The 22,158-nt window shown below is 39.8% G+C and overlaps 1 protein-coding gene and 1 long non-coding RNA gene across 8 annotated transcripts in view; one reads left to right on the plus strand and one right to left on the minus strand.

Moving 5' to 3' along the window:
- The window catches only part of LOC141381140 (uncharacterized), a 693,969-nt gene that overhangs the window by 204,370 nt on the left and 467,441 nt on the right, over positions 1-22,158 (plus strand). The gene's annotated exons all lie outside the window — the stretch shown is intronic.
- Positions 1-22,158, minus strand: part of LOC563995 (uncharacterized) — a 73,615-nt gene that overhangs the window by 12,896 nt on the left and 38,561 nt on the right. For 4 of the 7 annotated variants that reach the window (XM_073944134.1, XM_073944133.1, XM_073944131.1 and 1 more), the window contains 7 exons: positions 19,567-19,914; positions 18,235-18,585; positions 17,722-17,808; positions 17,534-17,626; positions 17,284-17,358; positions 13,150-13,263; positions 1,579-1,713 (listed from right to left, as the gene is read on the minus strand). In XM_073944134.1, the coding sequence (XP_073800235.1) occupies positions 1,579-1,713; positions 13,150-13,263; positions 17,284-17,358; positions 17,534-17,626; positions 17,722-17,808; positions 18,235-18,585; positions 19,567-19,914 (1,203 nt within the window). The remainder of the gene's footprint in view (positions 1-1,578; positions 1,714-13,149; positions 13,264-17,283; positions 17,359-17,533; positions 17,627-17,721; positions 17,809-18,234; positions 18,586-19,566; positions 19,915-22,158) is intronic. The other 3 variants (XR_012400812.1, XR_012400811.1, XR_012400810.1) reach the window with 1 other exon arrangement.

The following is a 22,158-nucleotide window of genomic DNA, read 5'->3' on the forward strand; positions in this document are numbered from 1 at the left end:
TTTAGATTTATTTTCCATTTTATGTTGCAACATTAAAAACAAAAACAAAAAAGGCAAAATGTGTTTAATGTGTTGTTATCCAAATGGTGTGTGTTGCAGAATACAATATAGTTTTGTGTATGGATTGTGAGAATTATTTCAGTTTACACAAATATTTAACTAAACAAGTCACAAACAAGTCACAAACAAGTCGCAAACCTGTTAAGACAGCCTGATCTCAAGAGAAAACGTAAGTATTTTACGTTTTGCCAGTTTAGTGGCTAATTCGTACGAATTAGTACGATTTCAGTCGTACGAAATGATACGATTTTAAAAAGGAGGCGTGGCACCTAACCCCACCCCTAACCTCAACCGTCATTGGGGGAAAAGCAAATCGTACTAAATTGTACGAATTAGATCGTACAAATTCACACGAATTAGCCACTAAATGAAAAAGTTACGAATTGCCGTGAGATTGTGTTGGTTAAGACATATACTAAACCCTATTTTGATATCAGACCATTTATAGTTCTTTACTATCACTATGACAATTTTTCAATGCTTTTAACTATTTTGCAAAAATCTCAACGGAGTCAGCACAAGATCTGTCTGTGTAGGCTATACAATTAATACATTTCTTGCTGCTTTGACTCAAAATGCATTCCGTTAACACAAATTTAAAATGCTTTAATTTCTTTTACACACCAGCTCTACCAAGACAAAACTAGGCCATTTTTCTTTTGCAATGCTTTCATACTATACATCAGAACAGTTAACATCAGGATCTATAACTTTTAGGCTAAAGTCAAATTCAAAAGTTGTAAAGTGAAAAAAGCTCAAATACCATAACTGCTGAAATAAAAGCTGCTACACATAACAGATGATATAAAATAAACCATGGGCTATTATACAGAGTGAGCACAGCCATCTCGCCCTGGACACATTAAAGGCACCCGGGACAAAAACATTGTTTTTCTAAGAAACCAACAGGAACAGTATATTGTATTAGAACATCTAATTGCAAGGTGTACAAAACTTTACCCTGTTTTATATATTTTATTAATCAGGCATATAGTAATACTGTATTATATATTATATAGTTACTGTGTATGTTAATAAATTTTCTGACCTAAAGTGAGGACTATTTACGCTTTATAAAACCCTTATAAACGACAATTAAAGGCTTAGTATCAAATGAACAAGACATCTTAAAAAAGGATTATTTGCTAATGCTTAATAGATGATTCGTAGGGTGTTCCGATTACAGTTTTAAGAATCTTCAGAATGACAATTGTGCTCTCAGTGCACTCCAAAAACTTTTCAAGAAAGGTGACTTTTACAAGTAAAAATCTGTTATAATGTCAAAACATGGGGAAACCAAACATATACATTAAGGGTTTTAATTTATAAAAAGTAGGCATATCTGTACTGTATGTATATGAAACATTTCTGTAGTGTTTTGAGGATGAATGTTCAAAATTGTAAAAGTAATTCAAATTAAAAATACATTTTGTGTATATCTGTGAAATAAAAGTTTTACTTTATTATAATGAATACATTTCTTGTTTAATACTGAATAGTACATGAAAGTGAATTTACCTGCTCTTCCAGATTCAAAGGCGAAGAACAGGAGGATGAACTGAAGTGAGGGTAGAACATCAATGCAGATACTAGCCAGAAAATCTAATATAGTGTTTATCTGTTGGCTTATGTTCCCAATGAATCTAATTATCCCTGTATGAGACAAAAAAACAACAGATAATGATAGGATCTAAATGTTAGACTTAATGTTAAATGAATATCATGAAAATCAGTAAGTACAGAACAAAACAAATGTAATCAATTTGCAATTTAATTTGGACACACAATAATTCACCAATTTTAAATCATTGAAACACCTTACAAATCACAAATACATATTTAAACTTATTTGATGACCATACTCTTACTACTCTTACATCACACACACACACACGCTCTGTAACCACGGGAAGTGACACAAACAACTGAGGTGTGGATCCACATGCAGGTTTAATCAGTGGTCAGGCAAGCAATGGTCAATACAGTTACAAACAGGTATATGGAGACAGTCCAGAATCGTAATCAGTAAACAGGCGAGAGGTCAAAAGGCAGGCGGCAGACTAGGACAAACGGGCTAACAAGTCTAGGGTCAAAACACGGGAAAACAAGACTAGAAAACGCGTTGTAGTGTTACTTTACAGAAAACAAGACTCTGCAAACTGAATGGGTGAGTATGTGGTTTAAATAGTGTGTGCTATCAGTCTTTGACAATCCTAAGGTGGTGTGAATGTAATCAGTTTAGATGAGGAAGCATGTGTGTCAGGGCGAAGTGCATGTATGAATATGTAGTCCAGAAATGGTGGAATTGTAGTCCATAAGTTATTGTGAGGGAGATCCAGCGATCTATGGAGTAGTGATCGCTGGTGATTGTGACGCGTGCACACACACACACGCGCACATACACACACACACACACACACACACACACACTCTCTCACACACACACACACACACACACAAATAAAAGCATGATAGATACTGAAAAATACTGACACACTGACACTGATACCCAGAAATAAGCACACATTTAAAAAAGCACATATTGAAATACTGCATTACTGAGAATGGGCTGCGAGTTAAAGAACAAGGTTTATTTATCTTGCCATTGGTGTGTTTTTTCCCTGACAAACATAGTGTCTTAAACTCTTTAGTTAGTCTAAAGTTATATGATCAGAATAACATGATCTTGGGCAACTGTGTCGGAGCTTGATTCTCAGCTTTCATGTGCTCACTGACCTCACTGATCTCTCCCTCTCCTGTGCTTTCCTGTGTACTGTCTACTTTCCTTTCAAATAATAAGCCCCTCAAATTTGTAGATATAAATACATTTATTTTATTTTATTTTATTTTAAACTGGGGTCTGGGAACCCTCTAAGGCAGGGGCATCAAACTTAATTCCTGGAGGGCCACAGCCCTGCATAGTTTAGTTCCAGCCCTGCTTCAACACACCTATCTGTAGGTTTAAAACAAGCCTGAAGGACTCCGTTAGTTTTATCAGGTGTGTTTAATTTGGGGTGAAAATAACTGTGGAGAGCTGCGGCCCTCCAGAAACTGAGTTTGACACCTGTGCCAAAAGAGATCAAAAGGGAGTTTGTGGAAATCTTTGTGGGAAAAATAGAAGGTTTATTATTATTATTATTTGTATTATTATCTATAAAATGTTATTTAATAAATAACATTTTAATATTTTAATAAATAAACTGTCACGGAACAAAATCAAGGAGAGGTTTTAGCAGTTTATTTCAAGTCTTTTAATAATAAAAAGTCAACAAAGGCAGTCTGTCGTTAATTCAGAGAAAACACAAAGCTGGTTCTTCACAAAACGAAACTCAAAGGGGCCACCCACAGCCGGGAGCGAGAGAGAGGGAGAGAGCAGATTGGTCCGTGCCCACCACTGCGATGCGGGAACTTCTGACCTCCTGGTGCTGATGGTCTGAGCACAGTCAACAGGTGAGCAATATTTCAGCAGGCTGCGGCAATCTTATACATACAACAAGGAACACAAGAGGGTGATTTACAACGAGACTGGATAAGACGAGACAAATGATGATAAGATCTGATATTGTGGAGAACAAACTACACAGAGAACAAACGTACAGAGAAACAATAATCTGACAACAGAGGGAGAAAATAGGGAGGTAGACATAGGAGTGTCAATAATGACAAAGCGAGAACAGGTGACTGCTGATCAGCGCTCGCGCTGATGGCAAGCGCTGACAGCTGGTAGGAGAACACAGAAGGGAAAAGGTTGACAATCAACAAACCAGATTCATGACAGAACTTCTCCCCCGAGAAGCGCCCCCTGGCGCTCCCAGAGAAGTTGACTGGCACGAGCGAGAGAAGTCATCAATGAACGAGCGATCCATGATGTCCCGAGCCGGGACCCAACTTCTCTCCTCAGGACCATAGCCCTCCCAGTCAATCAGATATTAAACACCATGTCCGCGACGGCAGGAAGCTAAGATCTTCTTGACCTTAAAAGCAGGGACGTCGTCAATAAGGATAGGAGCAGAGGCGGGAGTGGGTGGTTGGGAGCGCGGATGACAGGTTTAATGCATGAAACGTGGAATATCGGGTGGATGCGACGAAGCGAGTGAAGTAAGCACAGTTGAACCGCAGCGGGATTGATAATCTTAATTATGGTAAAAGGACCAATAAATTTGGAAGCTAGCTTGGGTGATTGGGACTGGAGGTGTAGGTGGCGGGTGGAAAGCCAGACTCTTTGGCCGCAAATATATCTAGGAGCCTTGATGCGGCGACAATTAGCGTTGTGACGAGTGGTTTCTCGAAACTTTAATAACGTGGAGTGCACGGTTTTACAAGTGTTACGACAATGGTTAATGTACACCTGTACAGACGGAACCGACGCCTCCCTCTCTTGGGGGGAGAATAGCGGAGGTTGGCAACCCAGACAGCAGTGGAAAGGGGAAAGCGCAGTTGATGACGTAGGAGTGGAGTTATACGCGTATTCAGCATAGCCCAACTGTTCGCTCCACGAGGAGGGATTCCGCGCTGCTAAAATGCGGAGAAGGCGACCGAGAATTTGATTCACGCATTCCGCTTGCCCATTAGTTTGTGGGTGAAAGCCTGATGACAGACTGGCAGTAGCCCCTATCTTTCAGCAGAATTCTCGCTAGAAACACGAAGTGAATTGCGGACCTCTGTCAGAAACAATGTCTACTGGTAACCCATGGATTCTAAAGACATGGTTGAAAACCAGTACGGCAGTTTCTTTTGCAGAGGGGAGTTTGGGAACGGGAATATAGGGAAGTGAGCGGACTTAGAGAAGCGATCTACAGTAAGGATAACGGTATTGTTCGCGGAGGGTGGTAACCCAGTAACGAAGTCTAAAGTGATGTGAGACCACAGGCGGGAGGCAATGGGTAACGGTCTGAGACCCGAGGGAGGAAGGTTACTACTTTTGGATTGAGCGCAAACTGGGCAAGACATGACAAAAGAACGAGTGTCGCGTGTGATAGAAGGCCACCAGAAACGTTGACGGATCGCAGTTAGGGTGCCTTTAACCCCCGGGTGGGCTACAAATTTGGAGGCATGTGCCCAGCAGAGCACAGCCGAACGTAAAGGCTTGGGAATGAATAATTTATTCTCTGGGCATCTCTGAGAGGTTGTAACCCGTGCGAGAGCTCGTTTAACCTTACGTTCGATTCCCCAGACTAAGGCTCCGACAACACAGCCCTTAGCTAGAATGGGTTCCGAGGTGGAGTCGTTGTTGGTGGGGTTGAACAGACGTGATAGCGCATCTGGTTTGACGTTTTTAGAACCTGGACGATACGAGATGGATAAGTCAAAACGCCCAAAGAATAACGCCCACCGCGCCTGTCGAGAATTGAGTCTTTTAGCAGTACGGATGTAAGTCAAGTTGCAATGGTCCGTCCAGACCTCAAATGGCACAGCCGCCCCTTCAAGCCAGTGTCGCCATTCACCCAACGCTAACCAGATGGCCAAGAGTTCACAATTACCCACGTCATAATTACGCTCCGCGGGCGAGAGCTTATGTGAAAAGAATGCGCAAGGGTGAACCTTATTATTGGTGACAGACCGTTGTGGGAGAATGGCTCCCACGCCGGAGTTGGAGGCATCCACCTCCACAATAAACTGTCGGGAGGGGTCGGGCGTAACGAGGATGGGCGCGGATGAAATTAAATGCTTAGTTTGTCGACCGCAGCTTGGGCAGCTGGTTACCACAGAAAATTAGACTTTGTGGAGGTAAGAGTGGTTAATGGCTCGACAACTTGGCTAAAATTTCGGATAAAACGTTGATAAAAATTAGCAAAACCCAAAAATCTCTGGAGAGTAGTGCGTGTCTCCGGGACAGGCCAGTCTGCATTGGCTTGCACTTTGGCTGGGTCCATGCTAATACCATCGGTGGAGACAATATAGCCTAGAAATGGAACCGAGTCAGCGTGAAAAATACATTTCTCCGCTTTAACAAAAAGTCGATTCTCTAACAGACGTTATAGTACGCGGCGAACGTGATGGATATGGGTCTCGAGCGAAGGAGAAAAAATTAAAATGTCATCGAGGTAGACAAAAACGAAGATGTTAAGCATGTCCCTTAGCACGTCGTTTATCAGGGCTTGGAATACAGAAGGGGCGTTTACCAGCCCAAAGGGAAGGACCCTATATTCGAAGTGGCCGAGAGGCGTATTAAAGCCGGTCTTCCACTCATCTCCTGCCTTGATGCAGACCAAATGATACGCGTTACGAAGGTCAAATTTAGTTAAAACCTTAGCTCCCTGTAAGATCTCAAAAGCTGATGACAGGAGGGGCAGCGGATAGCAATTCTTAATGGTTATACTATTGAGATCTTGATAGTCAATACATGGGCGCAGCAAACCGTCTATCTTCTTAACAAAAAAGAAACCAGCACCAGCGGGTGACGTAGAGGGAACTATGGTGCCAGTGGCGAGCGATTCAGAGAGATATTGTTTAAAGGCTTCGTGCTCAGGCTTGGATAGAGAATACAATCCCCCCCTTGGGGGAGTACTACCTGGAACGAGATCGATGCAACAGTCATAAGGTCAATGGAGAGGAAGAGAAGCGGACCGGGAACGACTGAAGACCGCTCGCAGATCATGATACTCCTCTGGCACGCCCGATAAACTCCCCTGTCTACTGGCGAGCTTGCCCTTTTACCGGGCACTTGGCAAAGAAATGGTAAGCGGCCCCACAGTACATGCAGAGCCTGTTAAGCAGGCGGCGTTGACGCTTAGTGGTTGTGATGTGCAGACCACCCACCTCCATGGGTTCCGGATGGGGGGTGGGAGCGGGAGACGGAGGGAAGGAGGGCATCCTCCTCTCGGGAGGGCTTCTGGAGTGGTGACGCAACTCCAACCGTTTATCCAGGCGAATCGCCCTCTCTATAAGGGAATCCAGACAAGAGGGTAGTTCATGAAAAAAAAAAAAACTCCTCCCTTAAATTGGAGGAGAGAACATCCAAAAAAACGGGCGAGCAGGGCTGGCTTGTTCCACTCACTGGTCGCCGCCAGGGTAGGAAACTGGATGGCAAAGTCAGCTGCGGATCTACCACCCTGGCGAAGCGCCGCGAGCTGACGGGAAGCCTCTCTACCCAGCGCAGATCTGTCAAAAACTTTCAACATCTCCTGCTTAAAAGAGGCGCAGTGAGAGCAGCAGTCTGATTCAGCCCCCCAATTGGCGGCTCCCCATTCTCTAGCCCGTCCGGTGAGCAGAGAGAGAACAAATGCCACCTCGCACTGTGTCAAAAAGGGCCGACACTCAAAGGGGTTGACCCGCATAAAGTGGGGAGTTGTTCCCACGGGGTTCAGACATCGGCTGGTCAGCAATAGACGGAACCCAATAGTGAAATCTGTGCAGCTGGTTGGTAAGCTCCGTTACCTGTGCAGACAGACTGTCCACGGCATGTCTGGTGGCAGAGAATTCCTTTTCGTGGCAGCCGAGCATTGCTCCCTGATGTACGACCGAGAAGCATATGGAGCCTTTCTCTGCCACATCCATCGTATGGTCAAATTATTCTGTCACGGAACAGAATCAAGGAGAGGTTTTAGCAGTTTATTTCAAGTCTTTTAATAATAAAAAGTCAACAAAGGCAGTCTGTCGTTAATTCAGAGAAAACACAAAGCTGGTTCTTCACAAAACGAAACTCAAAGGGGCCACCCACAGCCGGGAGCGAGAGATAGGGAGAGAGCAGATTGGTCCGTGCCCACCACAGCGATGCGGGAACTTCTGACCTCCTGGTGCTGATGGTCTGAGCACAGTCAACAGGTGAGCAATATTTCAGCAGGCTGCAGCAATCTTATACATACAACAAGGAACACAAGAGGGTGATTTACAACGAGACTGGATAAGACGAGACAAATGATGATAAGATCTGATATTGTGGAGAACAAACTACACGGAGAACAAATGCAAAGAGAAACAATAATCTGACAACAGAGGGAGAAAATAGGGAGGTAGACATAGGAGTGTCAATAATGACAAAGCGAGAACAGGTGACTGCTGATCAGCGCTCGCGCTGATTGCAAGCGCTGACAGCTGGTAGGAGAACACAGAAGGGAAAAGGTTGACAATCAACAACCCAGATTCATGACATAAACACATAGTATAATATAAAGATATAAAAATTTTATAAAATAATATGATTATAAATATAAGTATATGGCGACGTGGTGGCAGAGTGGGTAGCATGTTCGCCTCACAGCAAGAAGGTCGCTAATTCGAGTCTCGGCTGGGTCAGTTGGCGTTTCTGTGTGGAGTCTGCATGTTCTCCCCATGTTCGAGTGGGTTTCCTCTGGGACTTCCTGCTTTGCTACTGTTCGGACGTCTTTGCCTACTGCTCCGCTCTTTGCACTATTGCTTTTATATCTTATACCCTAATTTTTACTTGAGTCTATCAGCACAGTGCTCAAACAACACAGCTTGAAGATCAGCATCGATTCTACAAACTTTATATAGCTTTACTAACAAGAGGGGAATTACCGTTTAAACAATCCTCCTGCTACCAGCTACCAGCTGCTTACATTCCGGCGACAAAAAAATACGGCTGTGAAAATGCCTCTGGATCGGATTAATTCAGATTCTCACTGCTGTACAAACTGCCACAAACTTCTACAAAAGATTGCAGTTCTTGAAACAAAGTTGCTTGCGATCCGACCAGAACTTCAGCTTCATTGTGGATCCTCTCAGCACACAGCTGGTGAGTCCCATAAATCTGTTCCTGCTACTGTTTTGAGCACAGAAAAACAGAATAAAACTGTTGTAAATGAGCATTGGCATAAACAAGGTGCGAGACCAAAGGGTACTCGTGGGGTCAGATCATATGCTGCACCATTAGCGTCTTCTAGCCCAGATACAGCTCGGACTCAAATACAGCTTCAGAACAGATATGAAGTTTTGAGTAATATGGGTGAAGAATCCTCAAATGTAGTCAGACAGAGATCGCATGATTCAGCAACAAATTCTGCATGGAACAGAGGCTCAAGGCCGACTAGACAGCGGCATTCTGCTCCGATCGCACCTGAGATAAGAACACTAGTCGTAGGAGATTCAATAATCAAGAATTTCAGGAGCAGATCTACAATGACATACTGCTTTCCTCATGCAGCAGATTCTGATGTAAACAAAGAACTTGAGAAAATTCCGAAAAAGCACAATACTGCAAAACGGATTATCATCCATGTGGGGAAGAATGATATTCAGAAGGAACAGTCAGAACTGCTCAAGAAAGATTTCTGCGAGCTCTTGGAAACAGCTGAAAGAATGAAGGTTCAACCGTTCATAAGTGGACCACTCCCTGCTGTGGTGACCCAAGTTAATAAAGGGACTAAACTGAAAAGAAATGAATGAATAAAATATAAGTTTAATAAAAGTATATGATGAACTTTTTTTACAGATAATTAAAAATGCAATTAAAATGATTGAAACAAATAACAATCCAAATAAGATTAAACTAAATATTTGTATTTTAATTTAGAAACAGAACCATAATCAATAAAATACAATAAGTAGGGAAAAAAAGTAGAATGATCAGAACAATCTGACACTTCCCTGATATGCTAAATATGTCCCACAAACTAAAATGTGAAAAAGGTTACGACTTTATCATTTTCCAGTTCATTCTTGTAAAGTAGTTTTGAGACAATCTACTGTCACATCTGTCAGTGACCACCTGAGGGCGCTGTAGTACACTATGACTTTGTAGGCACTACAGCGTCCCAGGAAAGAACTACATTCCCATACATACCACGCGCATACACCGGAACACTTACACTGTGACCCGTCATCTCATCTGTTCTGTGTTAACGTTGATTATCTGGACTATTTATGCTACCATTCCAACTCTGTTTGGCATCGAGTCGTTTGTCTTCCTTGTCTTTTTGCTCCCAGTAAGTTTGTTGTTGTTCCTGATCTTGCCTCGTAGTTGACAAATCTAGTTCTTGTTTATCTGTCTCATTTCTTGTTTTGTTGTTTATTTGTTACTTTGTATTTTGATATTTTGGATTTTTGTCACTGTTTTCTGCACTATATATCTATTAAATCTGCACTTGAATCCACAATATTTTTGTTCCCGTTTTGCTATTGTTTTGATCACGCCTAACGTGACAGAACGACGCGATCGCACTATGGATTCAGCAGATGATAGATTAGTGCGTATTAAGCAAGGTAACCGCTCCGTTGAGCGTTATATCAAGGAGTTTTTGGAGCTAGCCCTGAAGAGCTCTCATAGTGATATTTTGCTAATGATGTTTTTTCGGGGAGGACTTTTGGAATCAGTTCGGTCCCTCATGCCACCATACGAGGATGACTGGAACCTTTACCGCTTCATTGAAGCAGCTTTGTTGATCGCTGGCTCCCCTCTCTCTGTTGCCCTGAGGCAGGAGAACCCTCAGGAGGGAGGCCTGAGCGGAGTGCAACAGAGAGGGATATTTTCGGGGCCAGCGTATTTGTCTAAGGGAAGGAGGAAAGAGGCTGGACTGGAGTTGCGACCTTATCCGCGTTGGGCTGTCCGAAGGCCACCTTTCAAGTGAGCCTCTGGAGAGTCTGCTAGAACTGTGTGGAACCCCAGTGTCTGCTCCAGTCCCACAATGCCCGCCAGTGTCGGCTCCAGCTCCAGAGCAAGCTCCCTCTCCTGATGACAATGCTCTCCCTTCTCAAACCACCAGACGAAGGAGGCACAGGAAGAGGACTGCCCATGTCCCTGAAAGTCCGCCAGTGTCGGCTCCAGCCCCAGAGCGCTCGCCAGTGTCGGCTCCAGCCGCAGAGCGCCCGCCAGTGTCGGCTCCAGCCCCAGAGCGCAGTACAATGCCAGTTCCAGGCCGGCTCCTGGCTTTACCGGCACCACCCAGGCTCCTCGCCCTGCCGGCGCCACCCAGGCTCCTCGCCCTGCCGGTCCCAGCCCGGCGCCTGGCATTACCAACGCCATCCAGACGTCTTGCCCTGCCGGCACCTCCCAGATGTCTTGCCCTGCCAGCTCCAGTCCGGCTCCATGCCCTGCCGGTTCCAGTCCGGCTCTTTGCTCTGCCGACCTCACTCGGGCTCCTTGCTCTGCCGACTCTAGTCCAGCTGCCTCCAGTTCCGCCGGCTCCAGCCCAGCTGCCTCCAGTCCCGCCGGCTCCAGTTCAGCTGCCTCCAGTTTCGCCGGCTCCTGTCCAGTTGCCTCTCCAGCCAGCTCTCCTAAGAACTCCTGCCTTGTGTTTCCTGCGGGATCATCCATGGGTCATCCCTCCCGCCCCTCCCTGGTGGTCCTTCTAACTGTATGGGACGGATTCCCCGGCCGCATCCTGGCTTCCTGCCAGGGCGCCTGAACCACAGACTGACCCTGAGCTGGCCCTCCAATCCCTCCCTTTGTTCCTGCTCCGCTCCGCCCCCCCCTCTTGGTACCACTCTGTGAGCGTCTGGAAGCCACTCTTAGAGGAGGGGTAATGTCACATCTGTCAGTGACCACCTGAGGGCGCTGTAGTACACTAGGACTTTGTAGGCAGAACAACGTTCCAGGAAAGAACTACATTCCCATACATACCACGCGCATACACCGGAACACTTACACTGACCCGTCATCTCATCTGTTCTGTGTTACCGTTGATTATCTGGACTATTTATACTACCATTCCACCTCTTCCTTGTCTTTTTGCTCCCAGTAAGTTTGTTGTTGTTCCTGATCTTGCCTCGTAGTTGCCAAAGTCTAGTTCATGTTTATCTGTCTTGTTTCTTGTTTTGTTGTTTATTTGTTACTTTGCATTTTGATATTTTGGATTTTTGTCACTGTTTTTTGCACTATATATCTATTAAATCTGCACTTGAATCCACAATATTTTTGTTCCTGTTTTGCTATTGTTTTGATCAGCCAAAAAATTATTTTATCTTAAAATTATAATTTTATAACACAAATTGTTTTGAATATTGCTTTTTACTCCATTCTTGCAAATGTCAGTAATTTGTGGTTAAGACCAATAACAGCTTGATGTTTTGCCTTACTTTTTTTGTACATTTGATAAATATAACACATATATGCGAGGATGCTAAGAAAAAAAAAAAGATAAAAGTTAGCCTACTTTATATATTTTTTGTAATTAATTAAAACAGCTATTACTCAAATACTGTAATTTTAGTTAATTGATTAATTAATTTATTTTGTTTAATACTAAAGAACAGGCACATTCACAAAATAGACAATCATAATATATTTTTATATGCAAAAATGAAAGACTTCAGATCTGGACAGCATTCTTGCTCTTAGCTATTTCAGCCTGTTTTATGTGTAATACTCCACAAGCTGTACATATTTACACAATTGTTTGTGTTTTAAAGTATAACAGATTGCACACTGTCTGAGGGTTTCAGTGCCATTCACCATGATTCCACCTGCCCTAGCTTCTCTTACTGCAGCCTAGTCAATTGCAAATGTGAATTGATAGTAATTTTGTTCTATAGTGAGTTTGGTTATGCTGTTATCGAAGAAAACAAAAAATACAGCTTGAATATGGTTACCCTGTTTAGGGGCTAAACTTATTTCTGAATATTCTGACAGGGCTATGACTATGTAGAAAAAAACCATTACAAACAATGAGGGGTTGGCATTAGGCTACATGACACACTGGTTGTTTGCTCCAAGTTATTTTAATTCCTGAAGAAATTATTTTAAATAATGGTGCAAATACCCAAAATTTGAGAAGCACAAAAATTAGTAAATTGTATTAAATACGTCACTCCCATAAAATTTACACTGTTAGTAAATCTGACCCCTGACCAGTTCCTAAAACTTATATAAAGTAAATGTGGTGCTGTACTTGATCTGTTGATTCACGGCATCATTTCACATTGTACTTTAAAAACTTTTCCAGTTGTTGTCAATTTTACATTATACACATTTTTTAACCTTTATTGTTCTTTCATGATTTTACAGTCTTATTGTTACAATGTCTATGTGCATACAACACTTGATGATGTGTATGAAAATTGCTATAAACTATTCTATTATACACTAATATTGTAACCACAAAATGACAATGTTTTCAGAGTGGAATTGTAATGTAATAATGGTTTCACACTCATGACTGGAATATATTGGATGAGTCAGAAAGAAATACTTACAGAAAATAATATAGATGAGGTTTAACACAAGCACTATCACAATGAGGACTATTATCACAACACGTTCAAATGTAGTGTAATTCAGACTTTTGTCCCAGGCAGATTTAAACAGAACTGGAGGAAAAAAAGAGATTAAGAACAACAATCACCAAACAGAGGAACAGTGTGCAGGTTAGAATAAAATGAATAAAAGTAATTATTTGTGCCATGCTCTATGATTTTGGGCTCTATTTTGACAATCCATGTGCAAAACGGAAAGCGCAGGGCGCAAACGCATTCAGGGCGTGTCATAATCCATATTTTCTAATATTACGATGGGAAAATCCGCTTTGCGCCGTGGCGCATGGTCTAAAAGGGTTGAGTTTATTTTCTTAATGAGTTATAGGTGTGTTTTGAGAATAAACCAATCAGAGTCTCATCTCCCATTCCCTTTAAGAGCCAGCTGCGTCGCGCCATAAGTGCATTTGCTATTTACATGACATAAAGTAAGTTTACTTTCACTTTCGCTCTTGGATAGGGAAACCTTTACGCACAGACATCAATTAGTCTATAAATAATTAATTTTGTTTGTTAAGCGCAAATATTCGTTTCAAAACTATTTCTAAATTCAGTTCTAGTTTCCAGCAAACGAACAAATGAACAATAATAACCAAGTGTGCTCAAAATACTGAGTTATTTCCAAATACACCTGCTATGCCTCATATGGTCTAAAACCTGACAGGTGGGCAAATCTAAGCTTTTTTTTAATAAAAGAAATATAAATATGGATATAATACAGAATACTGCTAATAATAATAACATTATACAAAAGCAAATTGTTATGAATGAACTGAAAAAGCCTCCCGAGATGAAGGAGGATTCAAGGCAGTGGTTTTTAAATTCATGTAGGCTAGAAAATAATATGTTTTGTAATATTTTAATTCTTTATATTTATATCCTATATATATCCTTATTATATCCTATATATATCCTTAGTATTTTAATTCTTTTTCATATGTAAAGATATTTGCGTATTGCTCTACACCTTGTGTGTATTAAGCAGCGTGTAAGCCAGGGGCCCTCTGCGCTGGAGTTTAGACCGGGTTTGTTCTGGTCTAAAGAAAAGACTATTACAGTTTCTCAAAATAGCAGCGCGCCAGCAACACGTCAAAACACGCCTGCTTTTTTAGACCAGAATGCCTATTGGCGCACATATTGTATGAGCGCAAATGCATATGCTATTTAAAGAGCGTGGCGCAAAATGTCAAAACGACTCTTGCGCCAAGCTAAAACTAGCAAACAAGTATTGCGCCACGCCTTGCGCCACATTGCACCGGGTGTATGATAGGGCCCTTTGAGTGTAAATTTAGTAGTATAATTACTTAAACTCAGGGATATCCTAAGTCCTAACAGTGCAACATTCATTCATCCACTGATTAATTAAGACACGTCCAAGTGATAATGAAAATAATGCCGTGATAATGCTGTTTTATGTTTGCTGTAGAACAGTGGTTCTCAAACTGTGGTACGGGCTTCCTAGTGGTACGCGGAGGAATCACCAAATAATGAAATAAACAATTAACCCTTTTAATCCTTTGATGCGTACTATAACATTGATGTGATCAGGATTGGCTGTTTTGTGAAGCGTACGATCACAGCGCTGTGCTTAGAGTGTTTATTTTAGTGCAATGTGTCATAAGCTGCAAAAAATCAGTTTCCGAAGTTTTAAGCAGGTCGCATGCCAGAAGCGTCGCTCGGCGCCGCGACATGGCGCGCACATGACAGTTTAAAGTATCGCACACACATGATATTTAACATGAATCTAATCAGATGGCGCTCTGTGACGCAGCTGAAAATGAACTGCGTCCTGAGTCATGGCCGGGCGCCGCCGACTTGCGGCGCCGGTGTGTGTATCCTGATAGAAACCTATGTTTAGAATTCTAAAATGCATGGCGCCAAGCGGTGCTTCTGGTGTGCGACCTGCTTAAGAATTGATTCTGAAGCGTGATTTGACTGACATGAAAAGTGGCCAATCACAGTCGACCTTGTCTAGTTTTTGCGTGAAACATAAGGGCGACAAATGCTTTCTGTGTTGCAGAAAAAAAAAACAACTTAAAAACAAATGTTTGTTGGAATAATGCTTCTTGGATGTTTTCACTACAGAGATGTCTAGCAGAGTAATAAAACCACGGACATATTTCCTGCTTATTTGATGATCTACATACACGTCGACTCGCCTCTGACCTGTCACTCCTCTGAATACATTCTGAATGATGCTGCGGGAATGGAGGTATTGCGCAATTACTAATTTCTGCAAATGTGGCGAGTGCTTTATTTTTAACACGAGAGCGCATTCATGTACGCAAATCGCTAAAACAGATATGCGAGCTCTTAAATAGGCTTTTTTTTCAAATGAACTGCAAGTCCTCTCATGATTGTGTGTGCTCAGATTGAATACAATCGTGACCTTTTCACTATTAAAGTAGACATTATTTATCTTTGCTCTTTTACAAAATTTTGTCAAAAGTATTCAAAGTTGTCAAGTATTTAGAATAAGATTGATACATGATCGATGACAATGCTAATGGTCTTCTTATTTGGCTGTGTTGTGAAGTGAAACTTACTTTTAGCAAAGGTGGAACTTTTTTATTTCTTTACAACAAAAGAATTATGCTGGAAATGTTTCTGGATGAGGTATTTGTGTGATTTATACATTTAGCTGTATTCTGATCTGTCTTAAAGCATTACAGGTCAAAACAATCCATTACTTATTGTTTATTTATCAAAATTAACAATAAGGCTCTTAAAGAACTGCTTTGATAAATCTATTGTTGTAGTATTTCAAAAACCTGAAGTAAAATGAAGACATTTGTTTTATTTTTTTTACTGACAGTGCACTGTTCTTTTTTGTAAAGTTTGTATTTTAGATTAAGATCAAGTGTAAAATAAAATCTACATGTGACGTACAGCTATTTAACAAATTTGCCATATTGTAAAGAAAAATAGTGTAAAATATGTAAATAAAAGGCTAAATTTAAATATTTTCATCATATACTTTAATTAAACATTTTAAAGCTTGAAATATTGTTTAAAAACTGGACAAAAAGTGTCTCTATGGCCTTAAAGATTATTTGGTAGTTTTACCAGTGCTATTGAAAAAGATGAATTGTCATAAAAGTAAAAATCGACCATACTTCCTTTGTTAGTGCACTTTGCAAAATCCTATAATTGTAGCTTTGGGATTTAAGCAATTAAACCATTCAATCATGTTTACATTTAAAAAAAGTAATTTCATAATAAAAATTTTTATTTTCAAAAGTAACTAACTAGTACTTTTTAAAAGAGTACTTTGTACTTTTACCTAATATTAGTATTATTTCCTAAAATGTGTGTTATTTTCGCAGTGTAATAGTATTTTTACTTGAGTACAAAAAAGATTTTACAAGCACATGTAGTGCAGGTTTATTATATTATTAATATATGCTTAATAATAATAATAATAATAATTTTTATTATTAATGGTTTTTATTTGTATCAATTCCTATGCAATGTTTTATGGGTTGCTGAAAATACATTTCAGGTCTTTAATACATAGCATGTCAGTCTTGAAAATAAAAAATAGTTGCTGGAAAAAGTGCAAAAAATTCCTTGATTTTCATTAGGCTGTGCCTGTATGAACCCTGTCATATGTACATTTAACATATATTTAAAGATTTGTCAGAAAGTGTAGGAATATGACATATAGCCAATATATATATGAGGTCTAAGCTACATTTACAGCTTTTAAAGAATAGGCTACTATGAATACTTTTGATTTAAATACAGCAGTTTTCCTTTTTCTTTTTTTTTTTTTTACCAGCAAGCACAGTTAATGTTCAGACAATAATACATATTCTTAATAATAGGAATTAATCTGCCTCGTTTTTAAACTGTGCACAGCTGTAGCTGCTTAATTAGGCCTACGACGCTATTTTTTAATACTGGTCATTATGGTGGTACTTGCAGAGACAATTTTTTTCTAAGGTGGTACTTGGTGAAAAAAGTTTGAGAACCACTGCTGTAGAATATTCAATATAGTAAATAATTTAAATTTCATATTATTTATGTGTATTATGGTGTTTGTGATAATGACTGTTGAATGACATTTGGACTAACCTGGATAAAAAACAGCTGAGAAAACAATATATTCTGCTCTGACACTTAATCTATTTATAAATGTTTTAATGTTTCCTGTAAAACATAAAATACAAAATTATGGCAACATTGAAACACAAATACCAATAAGACATTGATGTGTCTTTTTGTAATATCAATTACTGACAAATTACTGGTGAAAAAGACAATAGACAATATTTAAATAACAATTCATATACATTGTCTTTAAATAATCATGAATGAATCATACCTGTGAAGTCATTAATATATGGAGCCACCCAGAGCAACATAAGAGGTCTCAGAAAATAAATAGCACAACAACAGACTGACTCAAACAGATAGCCTAAAACACAAACAAACATTTATAACTGCTGTAATAAACACATATTCAAATTGTTTACTATAACGCATTAAAATAAACAATAGGGGAACACTCACCTTCAGAAAATGCCCAGAGGACAAAAGCAAAAAACATCAGAATATTTGGACAGAAAATGAGAATCATCTGAAGATGAAAGACAGTTTCTGGAGAGAAAACACCAGAGCTTCAGTTTAGTGAAATGGTATTTAGTCTTAATCAAATATTAGTCCAGCTTTATATAAAGGAACTTTAATTCTTATGTTTGTTACATGATGTTCTATAAACCCTTACAACATTCACATTTTACAAATAAGTAATTTAAATGTATGTATAATGTAAAACAACTATAATCAAATTGATATTATTTCTAAACTATAAAAGCATACATTGCAGTAAGAACATTTAATGCCATTTGGCTTCAAAAAAACAGCACATAAAAGTGCAATTTCCCTGTGTGTATTGATCTTAATAATTCTTATTATTTAGACAAAATGTATCTACATGTATTTTGCATATGGCAAAATCCCACTCATCTGAAGTGTATATATATTGAGGCTACAAAAGAAAGCCTTTCGATCATGTTGACTTACCTAGTTGTCTCAGTAATGTTTTTTTCTTGACTGAAAACACTTCTCTCTGTTTTCTGTAAACTGTACATGTGTATTCTCCCTCATCTTGAGCTGTCAGGTTATCCAGACGGAGGGAGAAGTTTCCATGTTGAATCTCCTCAGTGAAGAAATGAGCTCTGTGTCGATAATCTTTATGCTGTTTCTCTGGTCGACTCTCACCATCTTGATACAGATGAACCAGAGTCTCTAAGTCTATTCTTTTCCATTCCACCTTTAAACCCTCCATTGAAAAAGGCTGACCAACATAACAGGGCAAAACCACTGAAGATCCCAGAGGAGCAAGTGTGTGACAAGAACATTCAACATTAAACCCTTAAAAAAAAAAAAAAAAGCATTGTGATTACTATATTTTGCAACCCAGGCTCATGCCTTAGGCTACGCTTTTGCAAAATGTAAAATAAGTTGCACTTGTTACATTTCATGGCAGTTTAAAGGATAAATCCACTATACAGTGCTGACTACATTTTTGCAAATTTATGATGTGTTACTAGGCTATTTTGTTATACATGTTATTTACACATCCATCTAGTACATGAACACGAGAAGATGGTGTTTGTTGTTCATATTGCCTTGCCAGTGACTAACATAAACCCTGTGAAACCATGCTTCACTGGACTCGAACCTAAGAGCTCTGCATCACAAGTACAACAGCAAACTGACCACGCCAGAGAAGTTGTCCATATGGAGATAAACATATGGACATGAACATATGAAGATAAACAAATATTTTCATTACATATAATTTTTGCTTAAAAATGGACCTTTATTCATATAGTAGTATGCTCTGTACATATCATTAGTGTGGAAAGGAACAAAACTTGTTGCCGCATTTTACTGCACCCTAGCATTCATTATACCAAGAAACTGCAGTCAGGTTAAAGTACATTTTTATGGTTTCACGTATTTCCAATGAGCCTGTGTAGGTATATATTACTCTTATTTTTATATTCATCAAGACCACAGAAGATGATGCAGCGTATTGTTTGTATTTTATTCTTATGCTACTCTCTTGCAATAGAATTACTTAGTTGTCTGATATAATGACAGTTCAAATGGATGAGCATAATTATGGTGTGCCTGTTGCCATTTAGCTTTTTGAGGTAATTTCTGTCAAAGGCCTTTTTTATATTTCTGCTTGTTTAATGCTTTGTATGAAACACCTCTTAAATACTTGTACATTTGCAGCCACAGACCCATAAATGACTATCTAAAAAAGCTTTTAAAGGCCTCAAGTAAATGAAGATAATGATATAGACCAGATCTGAAACAATAGGTTTGTCTGTTTTCACTTACATGGAATCACCACTTCTGTCTCTGCTGAATGCACACAATCCTGCTGAATGAAAGCTCTACATGTGTATCGTCCTTCATCTTCAGCTCTCAGTTTTTCCAGACGAAGGGAGAAGTTTCCATCTTTAATCTCCTCCTCAATGAAATGAGCTCTGTGTCGATAATCTCTGTGCTGTTTTTTTGGTCGACTCTTACCATCTTGATACAGATGAAGCAGAGTCTCTGAGTCTGCTCTTCTCCATTCCACTTTCAGGCTTTTCTGCAACAAGTGTTTGTCAACCTGACAGGGCAAAACCACTGAACCTCCCAGAGGAACTGTCTGAAGATTAAAGGAACCTTTCACTAGGAACCCTATAAAGAAAAAAGACAAACTGTTTCTATTGTAATGAAAAGTACTGTTCACAATAAATAAATAAACAAACAAACAAACAAACATATATATTAAGGGTCGAGCCGAACCCGAATACGGTATTCGGAAAGGCACGAATATCGTGTTTTTACGAATATTTATTTCGAACAAATACTTGAAAAATTATTTGTATTCGGGAGCAAGAAAAACACTATCAAAAAGCAGCGTTTCCTCATGAGACCACAGTGCATGCCCGCGTGAGTGAGTGAGTGAGAGAGAGAGAGAGAGAGAGAGAGAGAGAGACGCGCTCAGTCAGAAGTCGGAGGGCGGGGCGGAGGTAAAATGTGTCTGGCACAAGCTTCTCCACAGCAACAGAGAAGGCTCGGCTGAGCGAAAAAAATACTTCACTGCATCACTATTTTTGTTAAATAGATTTTTGCACCTTAATTGGGTTCCAGATGCAGTTTATAAACTTGTAGCGAAGTTTGATCGGGATATTCCATTACGCTGCATTTTTTAAGTTTGCAACCGGGTGCTCTGTTTACGCAACGTTAGCTCTGTTAGCGCGGCAATTTAGACAATAGACTGTTGACAGAGTAACGTTAACGTTCTTTTATAAAGGTTAAAACGATGCTTTTGCAGTTGTGTCGAATAGTATGCACTTATGGGAGTTATATGGTACGTCTACATTACTGTCTTTTGCAGACAGCAAGATATATGCTATAGGCTAGTTAACCTTAGCATAGCTTCCCGTCACTTTTTATTAACTTGAAACTCCTCAAATACATTTGGGCACCCAGAAAAAGAGTGAGAAATTTCTTGGTCCTCCACCAGTCAAAAAAAAAAAAAAAAACATGTTCTTTGTGGAAGAATTTTACAGTCAGTGGTGCTGCAGATAAAACAAACTGATACTGTATAATGTTTACAAAAGTGAAATCAGCAGAGGCAGAGATAGTAAACATCTGTCAACATCTTCTATCCATAATCATTTATTCATTTCTTTTCGGCCATGTCCCTTTATCAATCTGGGGTTGCCACAGTGGAATGAACCACCAATTTATCCAGCATATGTTTTACGCAGTGGCTGCCCTTCCAGCTGCTACCCAGCACTGGGAAACATCCATACACTCTCTTTCACACACATACAATAGGGACAATTTAGCTTTCCCAATTCACCTGTATTGCATGTGTTTGGACTGTGGGGGAAACCGAAGCACCCGGAGGAAACCCACGCCAACATGGGGAGAACCCAGTCGGGGCTCGAACCAGCAACCTTCTTGCTGTGAGGTGACAGTGCTACTCACTGTGCCACCGCGCAACCTTCTATGTAATGTATTATCACTAAAAGCATCCTCTCCTGATACTGTCTTTGAACCCCCCACAAGCATCAATCCCCTCAATCAGCACAGCTATGCTCTGCTAAATCCTCCACAAGCACCAAACCATCAACACAGCCACATTCTGCCCCAGCAAGTCAGTTTCAAACATAAAAAAACCCAAACAAACAAACAAACTTTGTGTCTTTTTTTGTGGCTGGCAGATGATAATAGCAGGGCTGTATCTTTTATTATTATATAGAATACTTTTGTTCTGCCAGACCTCACAGGCAGGGTTTTATTTAGATTTATTTAGTTAATATTCGTTTTTGGAATTCTGTCCATTGGAAAGAAGTTCTTTCAGAAGAAGAACAGTTTTTTGAAGTATTATTTGTTTTTATTCTGTCTATTTAGTGTCCTTCAACAAGAACGGTGGTGGTGGGGTTCATAATATTCACAATGGTATTTTATTAGTTGTTGGTTTAACCATGGATGAGATAATGGCTTCTATGTTATTTTCTTTTCAATGACATTTCTTGTCACATGTTCAAAAACAACAACCAATATTGCATATCTATAATTTATATAATGGGTATAATTAAACAATACTTTCACTATAACGTAAATTAGAAGTGTAATAGAAAAAAGATATATTTTTGTGCCATTTTGAATTTTACTCGAATACAAATACAAATATTTTTCCCCCCTCAACAAATACAAATACAGATACAAATACCGGCTGCTCCGCACATCCCTAATATATATATATATATATATATATATATATATATATATATATATATATATATATATATATATATATATATATATATATATATATATATATATATATTGTCCAGTGTAATGTTGAGATGAAAGCTGTAACATCTCTGACCTCTGTGGTTCCCCCCGATCCTCACCAGAGGTCAT

Source organism: Danio rerio, chromosome 3 (genome assembly GCF_049306965.1).
Source record: "Danio rerio strain Tuebingen ecotype United States chromosome 3, GRCz12tu, whole genome shotgun sequence".
In the NCBI taxonomy this organism is placed as follows: Eukaryota; Metazoa; Chordata; class Actinopteri; order Cypriniformes; family Danionidae; genus Danio; species Danio rerio.